Source organism: Oncorhynchus mykiss, chromosome 8 (genome assembly GCF_013265735.2).
Source record: "Oncorhynchus mykiss isolate Arlee chromosome 8, USDA_OmykA_1.1, whole genome shotgun sequence".
Classification (NCBI taxonomy): domain Eukaryota; kingdom Metazoa; phylum Chordata; class Actinopteri; order Salmoniformes; family Salmonidae; genus Oncorhynchus; species Oncorhynchus mykiss.
This window is the reverse complement of record NC_048572.1, coordinates 74091490-74110791: the sequence shown is the minus strand read 5'-3', so window position 1 is coordinate 74110791 and position 19302 is coordinate 74091490. Positions and strand designations below refer to the sequence as shown.

Below are 19302 nucleotides of genomic sequence, written 5' to 3'. Positions count from 1 at the left end.
AGTTACAAAACGCAAAATAAATAACAAAACAGCACAGTTGGTTAGGAGCCCGTGAAACGGCAGCCATCCCCTCCGGCTCCACCATTCTTGGTGGGAGAGAGTTCCAGAGCCTTGGTGCAACCCTGGAGAAGGCCCTGTCGCCGAAGATCTGGAGCTTGGACTTAGGAACGGCAAGGAGGCCTGCTGTAGTGAAACGGAGTAGGCGTGTGGGTTGGTAGGGGAGAAAAAGGTTGTAGAGGTAAGCTGTTGAAGGGCTTTGTAGGTCAGAAGTAGGATCTTGTAGTTAACAAGTTGGGAGAAAGGGAGCCAGTGGCGTTCATGGAGGACAGGGGTGATGTGCTGCAAGGACTTAGTGTGGGTAAAGAGTCGGGCTGCAGTGTTCGGAACCATTTACAGCTTATAAAGGGAGCTTGCATTGATGCCGGAGAGTAGTAAGTTGCAGTACTCCAGACGAGAGGTGATTAATGCGTAGATGAGGGTTTCAAAGGCAGGAAGGGAGTACCTGACTTTGGCAATATTGTGGAAGAAGGTGGAAGAATGGGAATTTGACAGATGTGGTGGTCGAAGGAATGTAACTTTTAATCTTAGGGTATTTTCATACATATCTGTTTTACCGTTTAGAAATGAATGCACTTTATGTATCTAGTCCCCCCATTTAAAAGTGTCATAAGTACTTATGGTGTGTTAATACATTATTTACCATAGATTCCTATTGGGCGCAACATAATCTGAAACACAACCAAAAAAACTGCAAATGCATCCAAGTTTGTAGTGTCACAAGCTTGATGTCGTCATTGCATAATAGGAATATGGGACCAAATAATAAACTTGTGTCACTTTGGAGTGAACAGAGTGCCCCATGGTGGCGGTGGGATTCTGGTATGTGTGGGTATAAGCTATGGATAACGAACACAGTTGCATTTTATCAATGGCAATTTGAATGCACAGAAATACCATGACGAGATCCTGAATCCCATTGTTGTGCCATTCATCCGCCGCCATCCCCTCATGTTTCAGCATGATAATGCACGGCCCCATGTTGCAAAGATCTGTACACAATTCCTGGAATCTAAAAATGTCCCAGTTCTTCCATGGCTTGTCATCCATTGTGCATGTTTGGGATGCTCTGTATCCACGTGTCAGAGAGCGTGTTCCAGTTCCTGCCAATATCCAGCAACTTCTCACAGTCATTGAAGAGGAGTGAGACAACATTCCACAGAACACAATCAACAGCCTGATCAACTTTGTTTGAAGGAGATGTGTCGTGCTGCATGAGGCAAATGGTGGTCACACCATTGACTGGTTTTCTGATCCACGCCCCTACCTTTTTTTAAGGTATCTGTAACCAACAGATGCATATCTGTATTCCCAGTCATGTAAAATACATAGATTAGGGCCTAATTGATTTATTTCAATTGATTGATTTGTGATTTCCTTATATGAACTGTGCCTCGGTGAAATATTTGAAATTTTATGTTGCATTTATATTTTGTTCAGTGTGTTTTACTTTACCTTTTACTTTACCACATTTTCACAATAGTTGTATAAGGTTGTGTTGATGACAATATTTGATCATATATGTTGTGAAAGAGTAATTGGATGGAAACACGGTGCTGCATTTGTGGTGGGAACCACGTGCTCGAGTTTCAGGAGTGCCCTGTTAGGGTGAAGGAGGTTGAAGTAGCAGTTCCACAGTTTTCACCCCACACAGTAGGAGGCGGCATGCACTTCTAACGTATGTTTGCGGAAGAACAATAAGCAGACCAAGAAATGCAATTGCGCACGCATTTCCCATATTGTTGCCAGTTAACAACATCTACGGATTGTTTATCGCACATTAGCTTGGAAATTGTTCACCCGCACAATAGGTGGCGACATGCACATCAAGTTATCGCGAACGACATTACACCATAGAAGAAGAAGAAGGATTGCACGTATCTTCCGCTTCACTACATTGTTGTCATTTATGGACATATACGGATTGTTTATTGCACATTATCTTGGATATTGAATACTATTTACTTCACACAGGGAATACGCATCTGTAATTTGGGTTGGACAAGATGGCAAGCTGCAATTTCCAGGCACAGTTGGTATCCATTCTGGAGGTATTGGCTAAAGCAGCTGTAGCAGAAATAAACAATCGTGTAGATGATAGCTGTGCTGTTATACGCATGGAAATTATCCAAAGCCAGCGGGATATTGATGTACTGAAAAGGAAGTGTCAAATGATGGAGAGCGAGCTGAAGAAGACACGAGGACGAGTCAGGAGAAAAGGTAGTTGATGTTATTCGTTATTAATGGTAAATGTATTGTATATGCAAAAAACAAATGTGTGAATAGCCCTAAAATTTGACTGAATATTTTAATTTTTTTGTATCCCATGGCATCAGAGAGATCTTCATATCCAGTCAATATCGTTTTGAATAAGCAGAGGAGTAACTCACAGTGGAGAGACGGAGAGAAGGCTGTTGAAGAGGACTCTCAACCCCAGGTGTAGCCCTTGATCATGACTCGCAATTCCATTACACATAAGAGTCATTGGATGAAGGCGTCTTCTGTACAGGGGACCCTACATTACTATGCATCGCTTGAGGTACGGTTTTGGAAGCATAAGGAACTTAACTTTCATATAAGCGATAAATAATGTTAAAAACACCAAAAGGTTAAATTGATACACACCTTTTTATAGGTTTAGGGTTAGTGCTCCCATAAGGCCATATCCCCATGTTACAGTACGTGTTTACGGAAGACAGAGGGACCACCTGAGCTATTTAGCTAAGGTTACCAAGGCTGCTTCGAACACCTAGTGTGTAATGGAAGAAGGCCGCCAGAAACGTGTTGTCACTGAAAAATATTGTCGGATGCAACTGTGATAAAACCCGTTAAAACAGTGTACAGTAAGTGTATATTTTGCATTTATGGAATTATTTTGTTGTGACGTCAAAGTAAAGGGCGTTATGTTTCTAGAACCGTATCGCAATTGAGAATCGATTTACGTTTAGTTTGGAGTATTTGGCTGTTTTGGCAGCCAGAGTCCGTCTACCTCTGAAAATAACATAAGATCCTTGGAACTTAAGGAGTGTAATACATGACCATTTACAGAGACCTGATCTCTTTGATCAATTCTGTTATTGGAATATCAGGAGAATTTACAGTTTTTGTGTGATTGAGTATGAAATACATTAGCTATGTGTTCATATACAAAGCCCTGGATAAACTCCCTCTGTAGCCTGCTCTCCTTCACCACTAGAAGCTTTCCATCTAAAAGGACCCACGAGCACCAATATGTGAAGTTCATAGAAGCACGTAAAATTAAAGCTAAGATTCTCTGTATATTTTTTTATAACTAAGGCATGTACAGTGGGGCAAAAAAGTATTTCGTCAGCCACCAATTGTGCAAATTCTCCCACTTGAGAGACGCCTGTCATTTTTATCATAGGTAAACGATGACAGACAAAATGAGAAGAAAAAAATCCAGAAAATCACATTGTAGGATTTTTTATGCATTTATTTGCAAGTTATGGTGGAAAATAAGTAGCAACCACGATCTACTAGGTGGTTGCTACTTAAAGTCCCCAGGGCCCTTACTGTGTTAGGCAAGACTGCTTCTCCTATTGTGCACGAGAGGCATGGAATGTTCTGAAAAGTATGCTTCAACTAGATGTAGTAGTCTATTGCCCCTCGATGACTTTAAAACTCTGTTACAAAACTCTTTTCAGGAGGAGTGTAAATGTTTCCTGTAGGCTGGATTGTAATGCTGTGCTGATTTGATTGTATTGTATGTTTTAAGTGTTGTAATGTATTGATTGCTGCTGCCTTCTGGCCAGTTCTCCCTTGCAAAAGAGACTATGTCTCAATGGGCTTTTCCTGGTTGAATAAAGGTAATATAAATAAATATATGGCGTGTGTCCAGAGTAATAACCTCAGTCCCTGTTACAGCCTACAGATGTGGAGCAGAGAGTGGAGACTGAACTCATACTGATCAAAGATGAGGAGACAGCAGAGGACGTGTGGAAGACTGACCCTCAGGAAGAGCTCAGGATCACTGGAGAGGGTGGGAGTGACCATACTGCTCTGTCTGTCTATGGAAGACTGTGGGTGTGGTGGTATACACGTTGCAAATTGCTACATTGGTGTTAGGTGTTTTGTGTTCTGGCAAATGGAGGGAATGTACGCAGTTGTATTTTGCAACTGTTATGGGTCTTTTATAATGTTTAATTTATGTTGATCCCCAAATCTTTAGAATCTGGTTCCAAGCCTGGGAAACCACCATCCTTTGAGCAACGGCACTGTGATGAGGACTTCATCACACAACCCAATATATCTCACGAAGACTCAGTGGAACATTACCCCAATTCTGATCGTCCAGAGGAACCAGGAACACCCCGGCTCGTATCTACAGAGTTGTTCAGCACAGAGCAGCACCTTTCGGACGAGGACTCACTAGACCTAGTGATGGTGAAAGAGGAGAAAGAGGAGGAGTTAGATCAGACCATGACCCTGGCAGGACCTGACCAGTTTGTTGTGGATGAGTCTGATGGGCAGCTGATGACCTCTTTGGATCCAGGCAGAGACACTGACCCTGATGGCCACCCAGATTTCTCCTTTCATTCCACAGAAGAGTACTCTCAGAATATCTCAATGGTCCCATCTCATAGTGGGCTGCCATCTGTTCCTACTATGACAGATGATGTAGGGCCATCGCTTCACTCTATATGGAAACCACATGCTAACATGTTCAGTGCAGCAAAACACATGAAAATACATGTCAGGACATTGGCTGATGAGACTAGACAACAGATGCCAGAGGGACAGAGCAGTAAAAGGCTGAACTCCAATAATGAAGGAAATAGTTTAGCTCTACAGCCAAGGCAGCATCAATACAGGGCTTCAGAAGCAACAGTGAGATTGAGTGAGTGCATGACAGGGTCAAACATGGCCACCACCTCCACCTTCTCTGGATACAGCCTGAGTCACAGTAGTTTTAACATGGTGAAGAGAATGAGGACTCAGTGGAGATCAGGCGGCACCACCGAGAGGCGTTTCAGCTGCACCTTCTGTGGGAAGAGCTTCCCACGTTTCTGGCAGCTAAAAGAACACCTCCGAAGTCACACCGGAGAGAAACCGTACACCTGTGAACAGTGTGGCAGGAGTTTCACCAAGCAATGCAACCTGATCAGACATGCTGTGGTCCACAGCGGAGAGAAGCCCTACGAGTGCACACAGTGTGGGAAATGCTTCACTCAGCGCTCCAATATGACGTCACATCAGAGAACACACATAGGAGAGAGTCCAGTGTCTCAATACGTGGCACCCGCATACCCTGGGGATCCACGCACAAGTTTAATGTAGTCTCAGAACAGATGGAACAAATAGGAACATAATTGCATTATGCTTCGGAAAACACTTTCAATGTGAAAATGTAGATCAATCAACACTTCTCGCTATCTTCTACACTATCTGATGTGCTTTGTTTTTGTATCTAATACCTCTACTGATACACTCCCCCATGTATTTATTTGGACAGTGAAGCTAAAACTTTTTATTTGGCTTTATACTCCAGGATTTGGGATTTGAGATCAAAAGTTTTATATGAGCCGACAGTACAGAATGTCACCTTTTATTTGAGGATATTTTCAGACATATATTTTACAGTTTAGAAATGAAAGCACTGTATGTATGTACTCTCCCCCCATTTGAAGGAGGCATAAGTATTTTGACAAATTCACGTATGATTTATTACATATTCTCAAAAGTTTGATATTTGGTCCCATATTCTTGGCACACAATGACTACATCAAGCTTGTGACTACAAACTTGTTGGATTCATTTGCAGTTTGTTTTGGATTATGTTGTGCGTTGTATAAATGAATGGTAAATCATTTATTGTGTCATTTTGGAGTCACTTTTATTGTAAATAAGAATAGAAAATGTTTCTGAACCCTTTTACATGAATGTGAATGCTACCATGATTACGGATAATCATGAATGAATCCTAGCTAATGATGAGTGAGAAAGTTAGAGGCATGAATATCATACCACACAAATAGACGCTTACCTCCCATGGTATTGGTAATGGTGAGAGGTTAGCATGTTTTGGGGGCATGATCTATGTGCATCTGTAACTTTCTCACTCATCATTACCTACGATTCATTTAGGATTATTTGTAATCATGGTAGCATCCCCATTAATGTAGATTACATTCTTAATTTCTTATTTACAATAAAAGTGACTGACGCAATACATTATTTACCATTCATTTCTATTGGCCACGACATCAACCGAAGCAATCAAAACAAACTGCAAATGAAACCAACAACTTTGTATAGTCACAAGCTTGATGTAGTCATTGCGTGGTAGGAATGTGTGACCAAATACTTAACTTTTGACTAAGTTTATTTAATTAAGTGAATTTGTCCAAAATACTTATGACACCTTTGAATGTGGGTGGCAAGCAGTCTCGAGGTTAGAGCATTGGGCCAATAACCCAAAGGTTGCTGGTTCAAATAAAGGAGCAGACAAGGAAATCTTTCACCCTTGTGCCTTTGAGCAAGGCACTTAATCCAAATTGCCCCAGGGGCACTAGACAATGGAGAGCCTGCCTGTGACTCCACTCCCTGCGGGTGTCTCGGGAGTTGGGATATGCAAGAAATACATTTTCATTACACGCTTGTGTGACAAATATAATCACCCCCAAAATTATTATTCTAAATGTGGTGGTTAGATATATGACGTGCATAAACAGATATGCATTAAATATCCTCAAATAAAAGGTGACATTCCGTACTGTCCCCTGATATAAAACATTTTTATCTCAAATCCAAAATACTGGAGTATAGAGCCAAATTAAAAGTTGTAGCTTCATTGTCCAAAAGAATACATAGGGGAGTATATGCATGTGCCTTTAAAACCCTAAGAGAATAACTTCCTAATGTAACTCTGCTATAATGCATGTATAATGCGATAGTTACTTGAAGTATACAGTATCATTGAAGGAAATTTACATTAAACTAGTTTAATATCTTTGTTCCCCAGCTATGTTTCTAACAAGTTGTATACCTTTTCCAATCCTTTAATAAATACGATACCACATTTTCAGAATAGTTTCATTAGGTTGTGCCGATGTCAATATTTGATCATATATAAACCATGAGTTTTAATGAATGGTAGAAAGTGTTTTGGTATTTTACGTTTTACCAAAGTGCGTCATGCATTATGCATCTATAGCCTTTTATGCATTAATAACCATGCATGTGGGCCACTGCACAATGCACTCTCCCCTACATGTAGCCATAACAATTGACTAAAACTGAAGACGTTTTTTATTTAATAGATATGGCAACCCTACATGCAGACCTGAATAAACCCTGGTACAGTATTTTTCTTGCCTGTGATAATTCTTACAGTTTGAAGGTTTGTTGCAGTCTCATATTTACGGTAATAAATACTTACGTCACGAGTTGAACGGAGGTCCGATTGCAATTGCGCACGCATCTCCACTTCAGACATTAGACATTGTTGCCTTTTATCAACATCTACGGTTTGTTTATTGCACATTAGCTTGGACATTGTAGACCATTTACCTTACACAGAGAATACAAATCTGTAATTTGGGCTGGACAAGATGGCCAGCAGCAATTTTCAGGCGCAGTTATTATCCATTATGGAGGTATTAGCTAAAGCAGCTGTAGCAGAAATAAACCAACGTGTAGATGATAGCTGTGCTGTTATACGTTTGGAAATGACCCAAAGCCAGCGAGATATTGATGTACTGAAAAGGAAGTGTCAAATGATGGAGAGCGAGCTGAAGAAGACACATGGACGAGTCAGGAGAAAAGGTAGTTGATGTGTTATTCATAGTCAATTGAATGCATTGCATATTTAAAACCGAACTGTGTGAAATGTAGCTCGAATATTTGAATACAATTGTTTTCCAGGTTTTTACCCCATGGCATCAGAGAGATCTTCATATCCAGTCAAGATTGTTTTGAACAAGCAGAGAAGTAGCTCACAGCGGAGAGACCGAGAGGGTGCTGTTGAAGGGGACTCTCAACTGCAGGTGTGATCCATCACCTTTTACAATTACAGATAACTGACCTATTGATTCATTTCTGTTATTGTAACGTCAGAAGAATGTACTTTTGTGTGATTTATGAGTATGAAAAGGGTTAGATATGGTGTGTTTCCAGAGTAATAACCTCAGTCCCCTGTTAGTCTACCGATGTGGAGCAGGGAGTGAAGACTGAACTCATACTGATCAAAGATGAGGAGACAGCAGAGGACGTGTGGAAGACTGACCCTCAGGAAGAGCTCAGGATCACTGGAGAGGGTGGGTGTGACCATAAGGGGTACTGCTCTGTCTGTCTATGGAAGACTGTGTGGGTGTGGTGGTATGCACGTTCCAAATGGCTACATTGATGTTCTGTGTTTTATGTTAGCATATAAGGCACCAACGTACAGACATAGTCAGTCCTAAAGCAGACATGGTATGCAACTGTTAAAGGGATACTTCAGAATTTTGCCTTTTACTTACTTCCCCAGAGTCAGATTAATTTGTGGGTAACATTTTTTTTGTCTCTATCCAGTATGAATGAAGGTAAAGTAGATTTGCGAGCCAATGCTAACTAGCATTAGCGCAATGACTGGAAGTCTCTGGGTATCTTCTAGTATACTACAGTAGTAGATAATCATAGACTTCCAGTCATTCATTGCGCTAACGCCAGTTAACATTGTCTCGCAAACTACCTCTAACTTCCTTCATACTGGACACAGATACATAAAAAATTGTATCCGCAAGTTAATCTGACTGGGGATGTAGATAAAGGGCCTCATGGACAAAATCATAAAGTGTCTTTTGTAATGTTCATTTTATTTTTATCCTAAAATCTTTAGAGTCTGGTTCCAAGCCTGGGAAACCACCATCCTTTGACCAATGGAACTGTGATGAAGACTTCATCACACAACCCAACATATCTCCCGAAAACTCAGTGGAACATTACCCCAATTCTGATCGTCCAGAGGAACCAGGAACACCCCGGCTCGCATCTACAGAGGTGTTCAGTACAGAGCAGCACCGGCCAGCCAAGAGCAAGGACTCACTAGAGCTAGTGATGGTGAAGGATGAGAAAGAGGAGGACCTGGATCAGACCACGGTCCCGGCAGGACCTGACCAATTTGTAATGGATGACACTGATGGGCATCTATGGACGTCTGTTGATCCAGGCAGAGATACTGACCCTGATGTCCACCCAGATTTCTCCTTTCATTCCACAGAAGAGTACTCTCAGAATATCTCAATTTTCCCATCTCATGATATCGGGCCATCACTTCACTATTCTATTGTGAAACCACATGCTAACATGTTCAGTGCAGCAGCACACATGAAAAGACATGTCAGGACATCGGCTGATGAGACTAGACAACAGATGCCAGAGGGACAGAGCAGTGAGATGCTGAACTCAAGTAATGAAGGAAATAGTTTAGCTCTACAGCCAAGGCAGCATCAATACAGGGCTTCAGAAGCAACAGTGAGATTGAGTGAGTGCACGACAGGGTCAAACATGGCCACCACCTCCACCTTCTCAGGATACAGCCTGAGTCGCAGTAGTTTTAACATGGTGAAGAGAATGAGGACTCAGTGGAGTTCTGGCAGCACCACCGAGAGGCGTTTCAGCTGCACCTTCTGTGGGAAGCGCTTCCAACGTTTCTGGCAGCTCAAAGAACACCTCCGGAGTCACACCGGAGAGAAACCGTACACCTGTGAACAGTGTGGCAGGAGTTTCACCAAGCAATGCAACCTGATCAGACATGCTCTGGTCCACAGTGGGGAGAAACCGTATGAGTGCGCACAGTGTGGGAAATGCTTCACCCAGCGCTCCAAAATGACGTCACATCAGAGAACTCACATAGGAGAGAGTGCAGTGTCTCAATATGTGGCACCCGCATACCCTGGGGATCCACGCAGAAGTTTAATGTAGTCTCAGAAAAGATGGATCAAATAGGAACATAATTGCATTTTCTATGGGAAAATATAGTAAAGAAGATATTTTGGGACATTTTGACAAGATTTTTCTCCTAATTGATTTGTGAAATGGTTTTTATATTTGACTGTTAACGGATCATCACTTTTATTTTATTAACCTATTTATTTACACCTGGTAACATTGTGTATTGCTACCACAAAATCGTAAAAAACATGTTATATTCAATAACATTTATTTAATTAAAGAGTCAATTTGCGGTTTAAGATCAATAATACACTCCCCTACGTATTTACTTGGACAGTGAAGCTAAACTATTTAATTTGGCTCTATACTCCAGCATTCTGGATTTGAGATCAAATGTTTTTATATGAGGTCACAGTACAGAATTTCACCTTTTATTTTAGGATATTTCCATACATTTCTGTTTTACCGTTTAGAAATGAATTAACTTTATGTATTTTAGTAATAGACTATAAGTGAGTTTGTCCAAATACTTAAGACACCTTCAAATTGGGAGACTAGATGCATAAAGTGCATTCATTTCTAAACAGAAAAACAGAAAATAAAATGGAGACATTCTGTACTGTCGCCTCATTTAAAACATTTTGTTGTGTTACAGCCTAAATTTAAAATGGATTAAATTGAGATTGTTTGTCACAGGCCTACACACATTACCCCATAATATCATAATGAATTATGTATTTTTTTATGTTTACAAATGAATAAATAAATAAAAAGCTGAAATGTCTTGAGTCAATAAGTATTCAGCACCTTTGTTATGGAAATCCTAAATAAGTTAATGAGTAAAAATGTGCCTAACCCTTTGAGCATGGTGAAGTTATTAATTACACTTTGCATGGTGTAACAATACACCCAGTCACTATAAATATACAGGCGTCCTTCCTAACTCAGTTGCCGTAGAGGAAGGAAACGACTCAGGGATTTCACCATGAGGTGACTTAAACAGTTACAGAATTGAATGGCTGTGATATGAGAAAACTGAGGATGGATCAACATCATTGTACTTATTCCATCTACACTGGAGTTGTTTACCAAGAAGACAGTGAATGTTCCTGAGTGGCCAAGTTACAGTTTTGTCTTAAATCAGCTTGAAAGTCTATGGCAAGACTTGAAAATAGTTGTCTAGTAATGAACAACAACGAATTTGACAGAGCTTGAAGAATTTTGAAATGAATAATGGGAAAATATTTTACAATCCAAAGCTCTTAAAGACTTACCCAGAAAGACTCACAGCTGTAATCGCTGCCAAAGGTGATTCTAACATGTATTTACTCAGGGGTGTGATTACTTATGTAAATAATTTATTTACGTTTTTCATTTTCAATACATTTTCAAACATTTTTAAAAACATATTTTCACTTTGTCATCATGGGGTTGTGTATAGATGGGTGAGAAAAAAATATATTTAATCCATTTAAAATTTGGGCTGTAACACAACAAAATGTGGAATGAGTTAAGGGGTATGAATACTTTCTGAAAGCACTGTGCCTTAAAAACCCAGAGAAGAACCTCTGAATGCAAATGAGCTATAATGTAATAGTGCAATAGTTACTTGAAATATATCATGAAATTAAGTTTATTTGAAGTTAACATGAAAATAGTTTATCATCTTTGTTCCCCAGCTGTGTGTCAAAAAAGTTATATACCTTTTCTATCCTTTAATAAATACCATACCACATTTTCAGAATGGTTTCATAAGGTTGTGTCGATGAGAGTGTAGATGATAACATTAATGACAATATTTGATCATTCATGAGTTTTTATGAATGGTTGAAGAACGGGTTTTAGTATTTTACGTTTTTACCACAGTGAGGAATGCATTATGTATTGATAGCCTTTTTATGCATTAATAACCATGTGAGCCACTGCATTGCACTCTCTCCTACATGTAGCCATACCTATTGGCAAAAAAACCACAACGTTTTACAATCTGAATTCTTTATTCAGAAAGTTAAACGTGTTCTTTTTTTGTCAATAGAGATGGCTACCCAACACGGTATCTGCAGACTAGAATCGACCCTTGTATTTGTCTTGCCAGTGCTAATTCTAACAATTTGAAGGGCTGTTGCAGTCGCATATTTACGGTAATAAATACTTACGTCAAGAGTTTAACGGAAGTGCTATTGAAATTGCGCACTCATCTCCCACTTCACTACATTGTTGTTATTTAGCTAGATCTACGGATTGTTTATTGCACATTAGCTATTTACTTCACACAGAGAATACACATCTGTAATTTGGGCTGGACAAGATGGCCAGCTGCAATTTTCAGGCTCAGTTTGTATCCATTATGGAGGTATTGGCTAAAGCAGCTGTAACAGAAATAAACAAACGCGTAGATGATAGCTGTGCTGTTATACGTTTGGAAATTACCCAAAGCCAAAAAGATATTGATGTACTGAAAAGGAAGTGTCACATGATGGAGAGCGAGCTGAAGAAAACGCGCAGACGAAAGGGTAGTTGTTGTGTTATTATTCGTGGTAAATTGATTGAATATGCAAAACCCAAATGTGTGAATAGCCCTAATATTTGACTGAATATAATGATTTTCCAGGTTTTTACCCCATGGCATCAGAGAGATCTCCATATCCAGTCAAGATTGTTTCGAACAAGCAGAGGAGTAGCTCACAGTGGAGAGACAGCGAGATGTCTGTTGAAGGGGACTCTCAACCCCAGGTGTGATACATCACCTTTTACAATTACAGAGACCTGACATCTTGGATCAATTATGTTATTGGATTATCAGGAGAATTTACCGCTTTTGTGTGATTCATGAGTATGAAAAGTGTTAGATATGCTGTGTGTCCAGAGTAATAACCTCAGTCCCTGTTACAGCCTACAGATGTGGAGCAGAGAGTGGAGACTGAACCCATACTGATCAAAGATGAGGAGACAGCAGAGGACGTGTGGAAGACTGACCCTCAGGAAGAGCTCAGGATCACTGGAGAGGGTGGGTGTGACCATAAGGGGTACTGCTCTGTCTGTCTATGGAATACTGTGGGTGTGGTGGTGTGCACTTTTACAAATTACTACATTGGGGTTGGGTGTTCAATGTTCTGGCATATTTAGCGCACGGACACACAGTCAGTTCTAAAGCAGTCATGTTTTTCAACTGTTAAGGGTCTTTTTGTAATGTTTATTTTATGTTGATCCCCAAATCATTAGAGTCTGGTTCCAAGCCTGGGAAACCACCATCCTTTGAGCAACAGCTCTGTGATGAGGACTTCATCACACAACCCAGCATATCTCCCAGAGACTCAGTGGAACATTACCCCAATTCTGATCATCCAGAGGAACCAGGCACACCCTGGCTATCATCTACAGAGGTGTTCAACACAGAGCAGCACCGGCCAGACGAGGACTCACTAGACCTAGTGCTGGTGAAGGATGAGAAAGAGGAGGAGTCAGATCCGACCACGGCCCTGGCAGGACCTGACCAGTTTGTTATGGATGAGACTGATGGGCAGCTGTGGACCTCTGTGAATCCAGGCAGAGACACTGACCCTGATGGCCACCCAGATTTCTCCTTTCATTCCACAGAAGAGTACTCTCAGAATATCTCAATTTTCCCATCTCATAGTGGGCTGCCATCTGTTCCTACTATGACAGATGAAGTGGGGCCATCGCTTCACGCTTCTATATGGAAACCACATGCTAACATGTTCAGTGCAGCAGCACACATGAAAAGACATATCAGGACAATGGCTGATGAGACTAGACAACAGATGCCAGAGGGACAGAGCAGTGAGATGCTGAACTCAAGTAATGAAGGAAATAGTTTAGCTCTACAGCCAAGACTGCATCAATACAGGGCTTCAGAAGCAACAGTGAGATTGAGTGAGTGCATGACAGGGTCAAACATGGCCACCACCTCCACCTTCTCTGGATACAGCCTGAGTCACAGTAGTTTTAACATGGTGAAGAGAATGAGGACTCAGTGGAGATCAGGCGGAAACACCGAGAGGCGTTTCAGCTGCACCTTCTGTGGTAAGAGTTTCCAGCGTCTCTGCCAGCTCAAAGTACACCTCCGGAGTCACACCGGAGAGAAACCGTACACCTGTGAACAGTGTGGCAGGAGTTTTACCAAGCAGTGCAACCTGATCAGACATGCTCTGGTCCACACCGGGGAGAAACCGTATGAGTGCACACAGTGTGGGAAATGCTTCACCCAGCGCTCCAAAATGAAGTCACATCAAAGAACTCACATAGGGGAGGGTCCAGTCTCTCAATACGTGGTACCCGCATTCCCTGGGGATCCACACACAAGTTTATTGTTGTCTCAGAACAGATGGAATAAATAGTTCATAATTGCATAGTTTTTCTGTAACAATTACTTAAACTGCATACTGTGTACTAATCGTATTACATAGTATTTAGAACATACTGTTTTGCTAATTGAATGCCGTAAGCAAGAAATACTAGGCTCCTCCTACTGAGAAGGCCTCATCTAATGTGCAATTGCATTGATTCCCGACATTCATTTATTTTGGTACAGCGTGTCTCATCAGTTCTACCTTTTTCTATCCTTTAATAAATACCATACCACATTTTCAGACGGGTTTCTTTAGGTTGTGTTCATGAGAATGGAAATGACAATATTTGATCATATATAAACCATTCGTTTTTATGAATGGCTGAAGTGTTTCTGTATTTACGTTTCATCACAGTGTCGTGCATTATGCATCTATAGCCTTTTATGGTTGATAACCATGTGAGCCATAGCATTCCACTATCTTTTGGCTAAAAACACAAGATGTTTAACAATCTGAAGAATTGATTCAGATAGTAAAGCGTCTTATTTTTTAGTCAATAGAGATGGCTACCCTACACTGTAAATTCAGACTAGAATATAGTCTGGTACAGTATTTGCCTTTCCAGTGCTAGTTCTAAGAATTTTCAACGTCTGTTGTAGTCTCATATTTATGGTAATAAATACTTGCATCATGAGTTGAATGGAAGTGTGATTGCATTTGCTCATGCATCTCCCACTTCACTACATTGTTGTCATTTAGCAACTTCTACGAACTGTTTATTGCTCATTAGCTTGGAAATTGTAGACTTTTTACTTCAAATGAAGAATTAAAATCTATATTTTAGGCTGGACAATATGGTGGGCTGCAATTTTCAGCTGCAGTTATTATCCATTATGGAGGTATTGGCTAAAGCAGCAGTAGCATAAATAAACAAACGTGTAGATGATAGCTGTGCTGTTATACGTTTGGAAATGACCCAAAGCCAGCGAGATATTGATGTACTGAAAAGGAAGTGTCAAATGAGTGAGCTGAAGAAAACGCGCAGATGAAAAGGTACTGTTAGTTGATGTGTTATTATTCATTATAATATTTATTGCATGAATGTGTGAATAGCCCTAATATTTCACTGAATACAGTTATTTTCCAGGTTTTTACCCCATGGCATCAAAGAGATCTTCATATCCAGTCAAGATTGTTTTGAACGAGCAAAGGAGTACAGCACAGCTATGTAGAGACAGTGTAGAGACAGCGAGATGTCTGTTGAAGAGGTCTCTCAACCCAATGTGTGGTACATCACCTTTTACAATTTTTTTATTTCACCTTTATTTAACCAGGTAGGCTAGTTGAGAACAAGTTCTCATTTACAACTGTGACCTGGCCAGGATAAAGCAAAGCAGTTCGACACATACAACAACACAGAGTTACACTTGGAATAAACAAACACACTGTCAATAATGCAGTAGAAAAAGTCTATACTGTGTGTGCAAATGAGGTAGGATAAGGGAGGTAAAGCAATAAATAGGCCAGGGTGGCGAAGTAATTACAATATAGCAATTAAACATTGGAATGGTAGATGTGCAGAAGATGAATGTGCAAGTAGAGATACTGGGGTGCAAAGGAGCTAAATATATAACAGTTTGGGGATGTTGTAGTTGGGCTATGTACAGGTGCAGTGATCTGTGAGCTGCTCTGACAGCTGGTGCTTAAAGCTAGTGAGGGAGATATGAGTCTCCAGCTTCAGTGATTTTTGCAGTTCGTTTCAGTCATTGGCAGCAGAGAACTGGAAGGAAAGGCGGCCAAAGGAAGAATTGGCTTTGGGGGTGACCAGTGAAATATACCTGCTGGAGCGCGTGCTATGAGTGGGTGCTGCTACCAGTGAGCTGAGATAAGGCGGGGCTTTACCTAGCAGAGACTTGTAGATGACCTGGAGCTTCTGGCGGGTTTGGCGACGAGTATGAAGCGAGGGCCAGCGAACAAGAGTGTACAGGTCGCAGTGGTGGGTAGTATATGGGGCTTTGGTGACAAAAAGGATGGCACTGTGATAGACTGCATCCAATTTGTTGAGTAGACTGTTGGAGGCTATTTTGTAAATTACATCGCCGAAGTCGAGAATCAGTAGGATGGTCAGTTGAGAAGTCACCACAGAGTTGATAATTATAACAATTGAAATGCTAATCCTTTACGCATGAACGCTCACTCATTCGGGAACAATTGCAATCAATATATACATTTACACTCAGTGTCTCGTCTTGATCGCTGTTGAAAAGTTTGTTTCTTTTTTAGAATTGTCCGTTTCTCTCTCTGTTGTGGTTATAATGGTTCGTTCAGAGTGGCATTCATTCATGTTCATAATAGAATGGATGTTTCGGCGGTTGTCGTTCTTCGCGTTCAATGATATCAAATTCCTAGCTGCAGACTAGTAATTAATATCAAAGACTTGTTCTTATTCTGTTAGTATCGATAGTCTAAGAGTTTAACCACGTGGTATGGTTAAAAGATTCAGCAAGGGTCTACAACCTTTGTACTCCCGTGAATGAGAAAAACATGGTATGGTGATAATTTCTCAAAGTTGGGTTTTATTCGGAATTGCAGAAAAGGGCTGACCCAGGATGCCTGACCCTAACTGGGCTCAGGGGCGGTCCTCTGATTTATTAAACACAAAAGGGAATTGGAGTTTCCGTCATTAAACAGTCCAAAATCACATCACACAATTTTACAAACAGTATCATACTCACTCATTCATCTTTTAAAACAATTAGATGTAAATCTCATATCTGAGGCTATTGAAGAAACAGCGTTATGGCAATGTGGCCACACCGTCTCCCATGAGCTTCCCCAAAATGTAACAAATGGACCAGTTCGTAGCTGGATCCTTCACCAAACTTTTATACCTTGTCCGGAACATGAAATTTGTTCGGACCTCAAGTTCTGTGAGGTGGAAGAAATTCCTTTGTTCTCTATGAAAATTCACTCTGTCTCTTATACTGTGTGGCCATGAGGCAGGGTCTTCTCAGGAATTTACGACCTCTATCTGACCACAACAGCCTAGTTGAAAGAGGCAGGGAGAGGCTTGGGCTGGGCTTGCTGTACCCAAAGAGGGCAACGTCATGACACCACAATAAGTTGGGTGAATGTTGGCTTCCTCCTGACAGAGCTGGTGTAACTGAGCTAGGTTTGTAGGCCTCCTTGCTCGCACACGCTTTTTCAGTTCTGCCCACAAATTTTCTATGGGATTGAGGTCAGGGCTTTGTGATGGTCACTCCAGTACCTTGACTTTGCTGTCCTTAAGCCATTTTGCCACAACTTTGGAAGTATGCTTGGGGTCATTGTCCATTTGGAAGACCCATTTGCAACCAAGCTTTAACTTCCTGACAGATGTCTTGAGATGTTGCTTCAATATATATTTCCTGCCTCATGATTCCATCTATTTTGTGAAGTGCACCAGTCACTCTTGCAGCAAAGCACCCCCACAACATGATGCTGCCACCCCCTTGCATCACAGTTGGGGTGGTGTTATTCGGCTTGCAAGCCTCCCCCTTTTTCCTCCAAACATAACGATGGTCATTATGGCCAAACAGTTCTATTTTTGTTTCATCAGACCAGAGGACATTTCTCCAGAAAGTACAATCTTTGTCCCCATGTACAGTTGCAAACCATAGTCTGTTTTTTTTATGGCGGTTTTGGAGCAGTGGCTTCTTCCTTGCTGAGCGGCCTTTCAGGTTATGTCGATATAGGACTCGTTTTACTGTGGATATAGATACTTTTGTACCTGTTTCCTCCAGCATCTTCACAAGGTCCTTTGCTGTTGTTCTGGGATTGATTTGCACTTTTTGCACCAAAGTACGTTCATCTCTAGGAGACACAACGCATCTCCTTCCTGAGCGGTATGACGGCTGCATGGTCCCATGGTGTTTATACTTGCTTACTATTGTTTGTACAGATGGACGTGGTATCTTCAGGCATTTGGAAATTGCTCCCAAGGATGAACTAGACTTGTGGAGGTCTACAATTTTTTTCTGAGGTCTTGGCTGATTTCTTTTGATTTTCCCATGATGTCAAGCGAAGAGGCACTGAGTTTGAAGGTCGGCCTTGAAATACATCCCCAGGTACTGTCAAGAGAATTTTCAATCCCAACGATAATAACAATCAATCAATAGCTTTGACCAATCCCGAGGTTTGTAAGACCATGGGTTTAATAATAATTTGTCAAAGACTCAGCTTATGCAAAAGGTTAGTACAGTTTATTCACAAGAACGTTCTGAAGTTCACAATACAAAGACATCAATTTTATAGCGGCAAACATACTTCCACACAAACAGCAGATATCATATGCACATACATACACACGAACAGTAGGTATCCTACACACACAAGGTATCACTACCCAGCCGACAAAGATTAGGGAGACCGTGGGAAGCACTCCCTGTCCTCCCTCAAATCTCTCAGAGGCCCCTAGCAAGGTCGGCACCAAATTTTGCTCAGACAGTCTGTGTTTAAGATACTATAAAGACATTTTGTACAGAGATATAATTTTAATGTCTAAACCTACACAACTCATTACTAGAAACTTTATGATTCTAATTAGTAACTTTATGATTCTAATTAATTTCATACAATTATATGGTTTCAGGGTGGAATATTCTAATCATTACTTAAACATATAATTCCATTATCAGGTACCCCTCCAATTGACTCAAATAATGTCAATTAGCCTATCAGAAGCTTCTAAAGCCATGACATAATTTTCTGGAATTTCCCAAGCTGTTTATTAAAGGCACAGTCAACTTAGTGTTGACTAGAAAACAGTACAAATAAAGAAAACCCCTGGAATGAGTGTGTCCAAAACCAGTCAAAAGTTTGGACACATCTACTCATTCTAAGGATTTCTTTATTTTTACTACATATTCCCCGAAGACTCAGTGGAATATTACCCCATTTCTGATCAGTCAGAGGAACCAGGCACACCCGGGCTCGCACCAGCCGAGGACAAGGACCCACTAGAGCTAGTGATGGTGAAGGATGAGAAAGAGGAGGAGCTGGA

At 40.9% G+C, this 19302-nt stretch overlaps 3 protein-coding genes across 3 annotated transcripts; all 3 read left to right on the top strand.

Annotated features, from left to right (window-relative positions):
• Positions 1–2890: 2890 nt before the first annotated feature.
• Positions 2891–7100, top strand: LOC110530558 (zinc finger protein 16-like). The gene is made up of 3 exons (XM_036986207.1): positions 2891–2900; positions 3943–4057; positions 4247–7100. Exon 3 carries the CDS (start codon positions 4459–4461, stop codon positions 5353–5355), a length of 897 nt encoding a protein of 298 aa, XP_036842102.1. The 5' UTR covers positions 2891–2900; positions 3943–4057; positions 4247–4458; the 3' UTR covers positions 5356–7100.
• Positions 7101–7461: 361 nt separating this feature from the next.
• Positions 7462–10884, top strand: LOC110530556 (zinc finger and SCAN domain-containing protein 2-like). Its single transcript, XM_021613740.2, has 4 exons — positions 7462–7842; positions 7942–8063; positions 8219–8333; positions 8897–10884. Exons 1-4 carry the CDS (start codon positions 7629–7631, stop codon positions 9979–9981), a joined length of 1536 nt encoding a protein of 511 aa, XP_021469415.2. The 5' UTR covers positions 7462–7628; the 3' UTR covers positions 9982–10884.
• Positions 10885–12101: 1217 nt separating this feature from the next.
• Positions 12102–14951, top strand: LOC110530553 (zinc finger protein 263). The gene is made up of 4 exons (XM_021613734.2): positions 12102–12464; positions 12563–12684; positions 12844–12958; positions 13174–14951. The coding sequence occupies exons 1-4, from the start codon at positions 12260–12262 to the stop codon at positions 14307–14309; spliced, it is 1578 nt and encodes a 525-aa protein (XP_021469409.1). The 5' UTR covers positions 12102–12259; the 3' UTR covers positions 14310–14951.
• The last annotated feature ends 4351 nt before the right edge of the window (positions 14952–19302 follow it).

Bases quoted from the DNA above. Each gene is read 5' to 3' on its own strand.
- LOC110530558 (XM_036986207.1), top strand. From the start codon at position 4,459: ATGGTGAAAGAGGAGAAAGAGGAGGAGTTAGATCAGACCATGACCCTG.
- LOC110530556 (XM_021613740.2), top strand. From the start codon at position 7,629: ATGGCCAGCAGCAATTTTCAGGCGCAGTTATTATCCATTATGGAGGTA. The intron at 8,064-8,218 runs GTGTGATCCATC...GTCCCCTGTTAG, and splicing joins AAGGGGACTCTCAACTGCAG to TCTACCGATGTGGAGCAGGG. The intron at 8,334-8,896 runs GTGGGTGTGACC...TAAAATCTTTAG, and splicing joins GCTCAGGATCACTGGAGAGG to AGTCTGGTTCCAAGCCTGGG.
- LOC110530553 (XM_021613734.2), top strand. From the start codon at position 12,260: ATGGCCAGCTGCAATTTTCAGGCTCAGTTTGTATCCATTATGGAGGTA. The intron at 12,465-12,562 runs GTAGTTGTTGTG...ATGATTTTCCAG, and splicing joins GAAAACGCGCAGACGAAAGG to GTTTTTACCCCATGGCATCA. The intron at 12,685-12,843 runs GTGTGATACATC...TCCCTGTTACAG, and splicing joins AAGGGGACTCTCAACCCCAG to CCTACAGATGTGGAGCAGAG.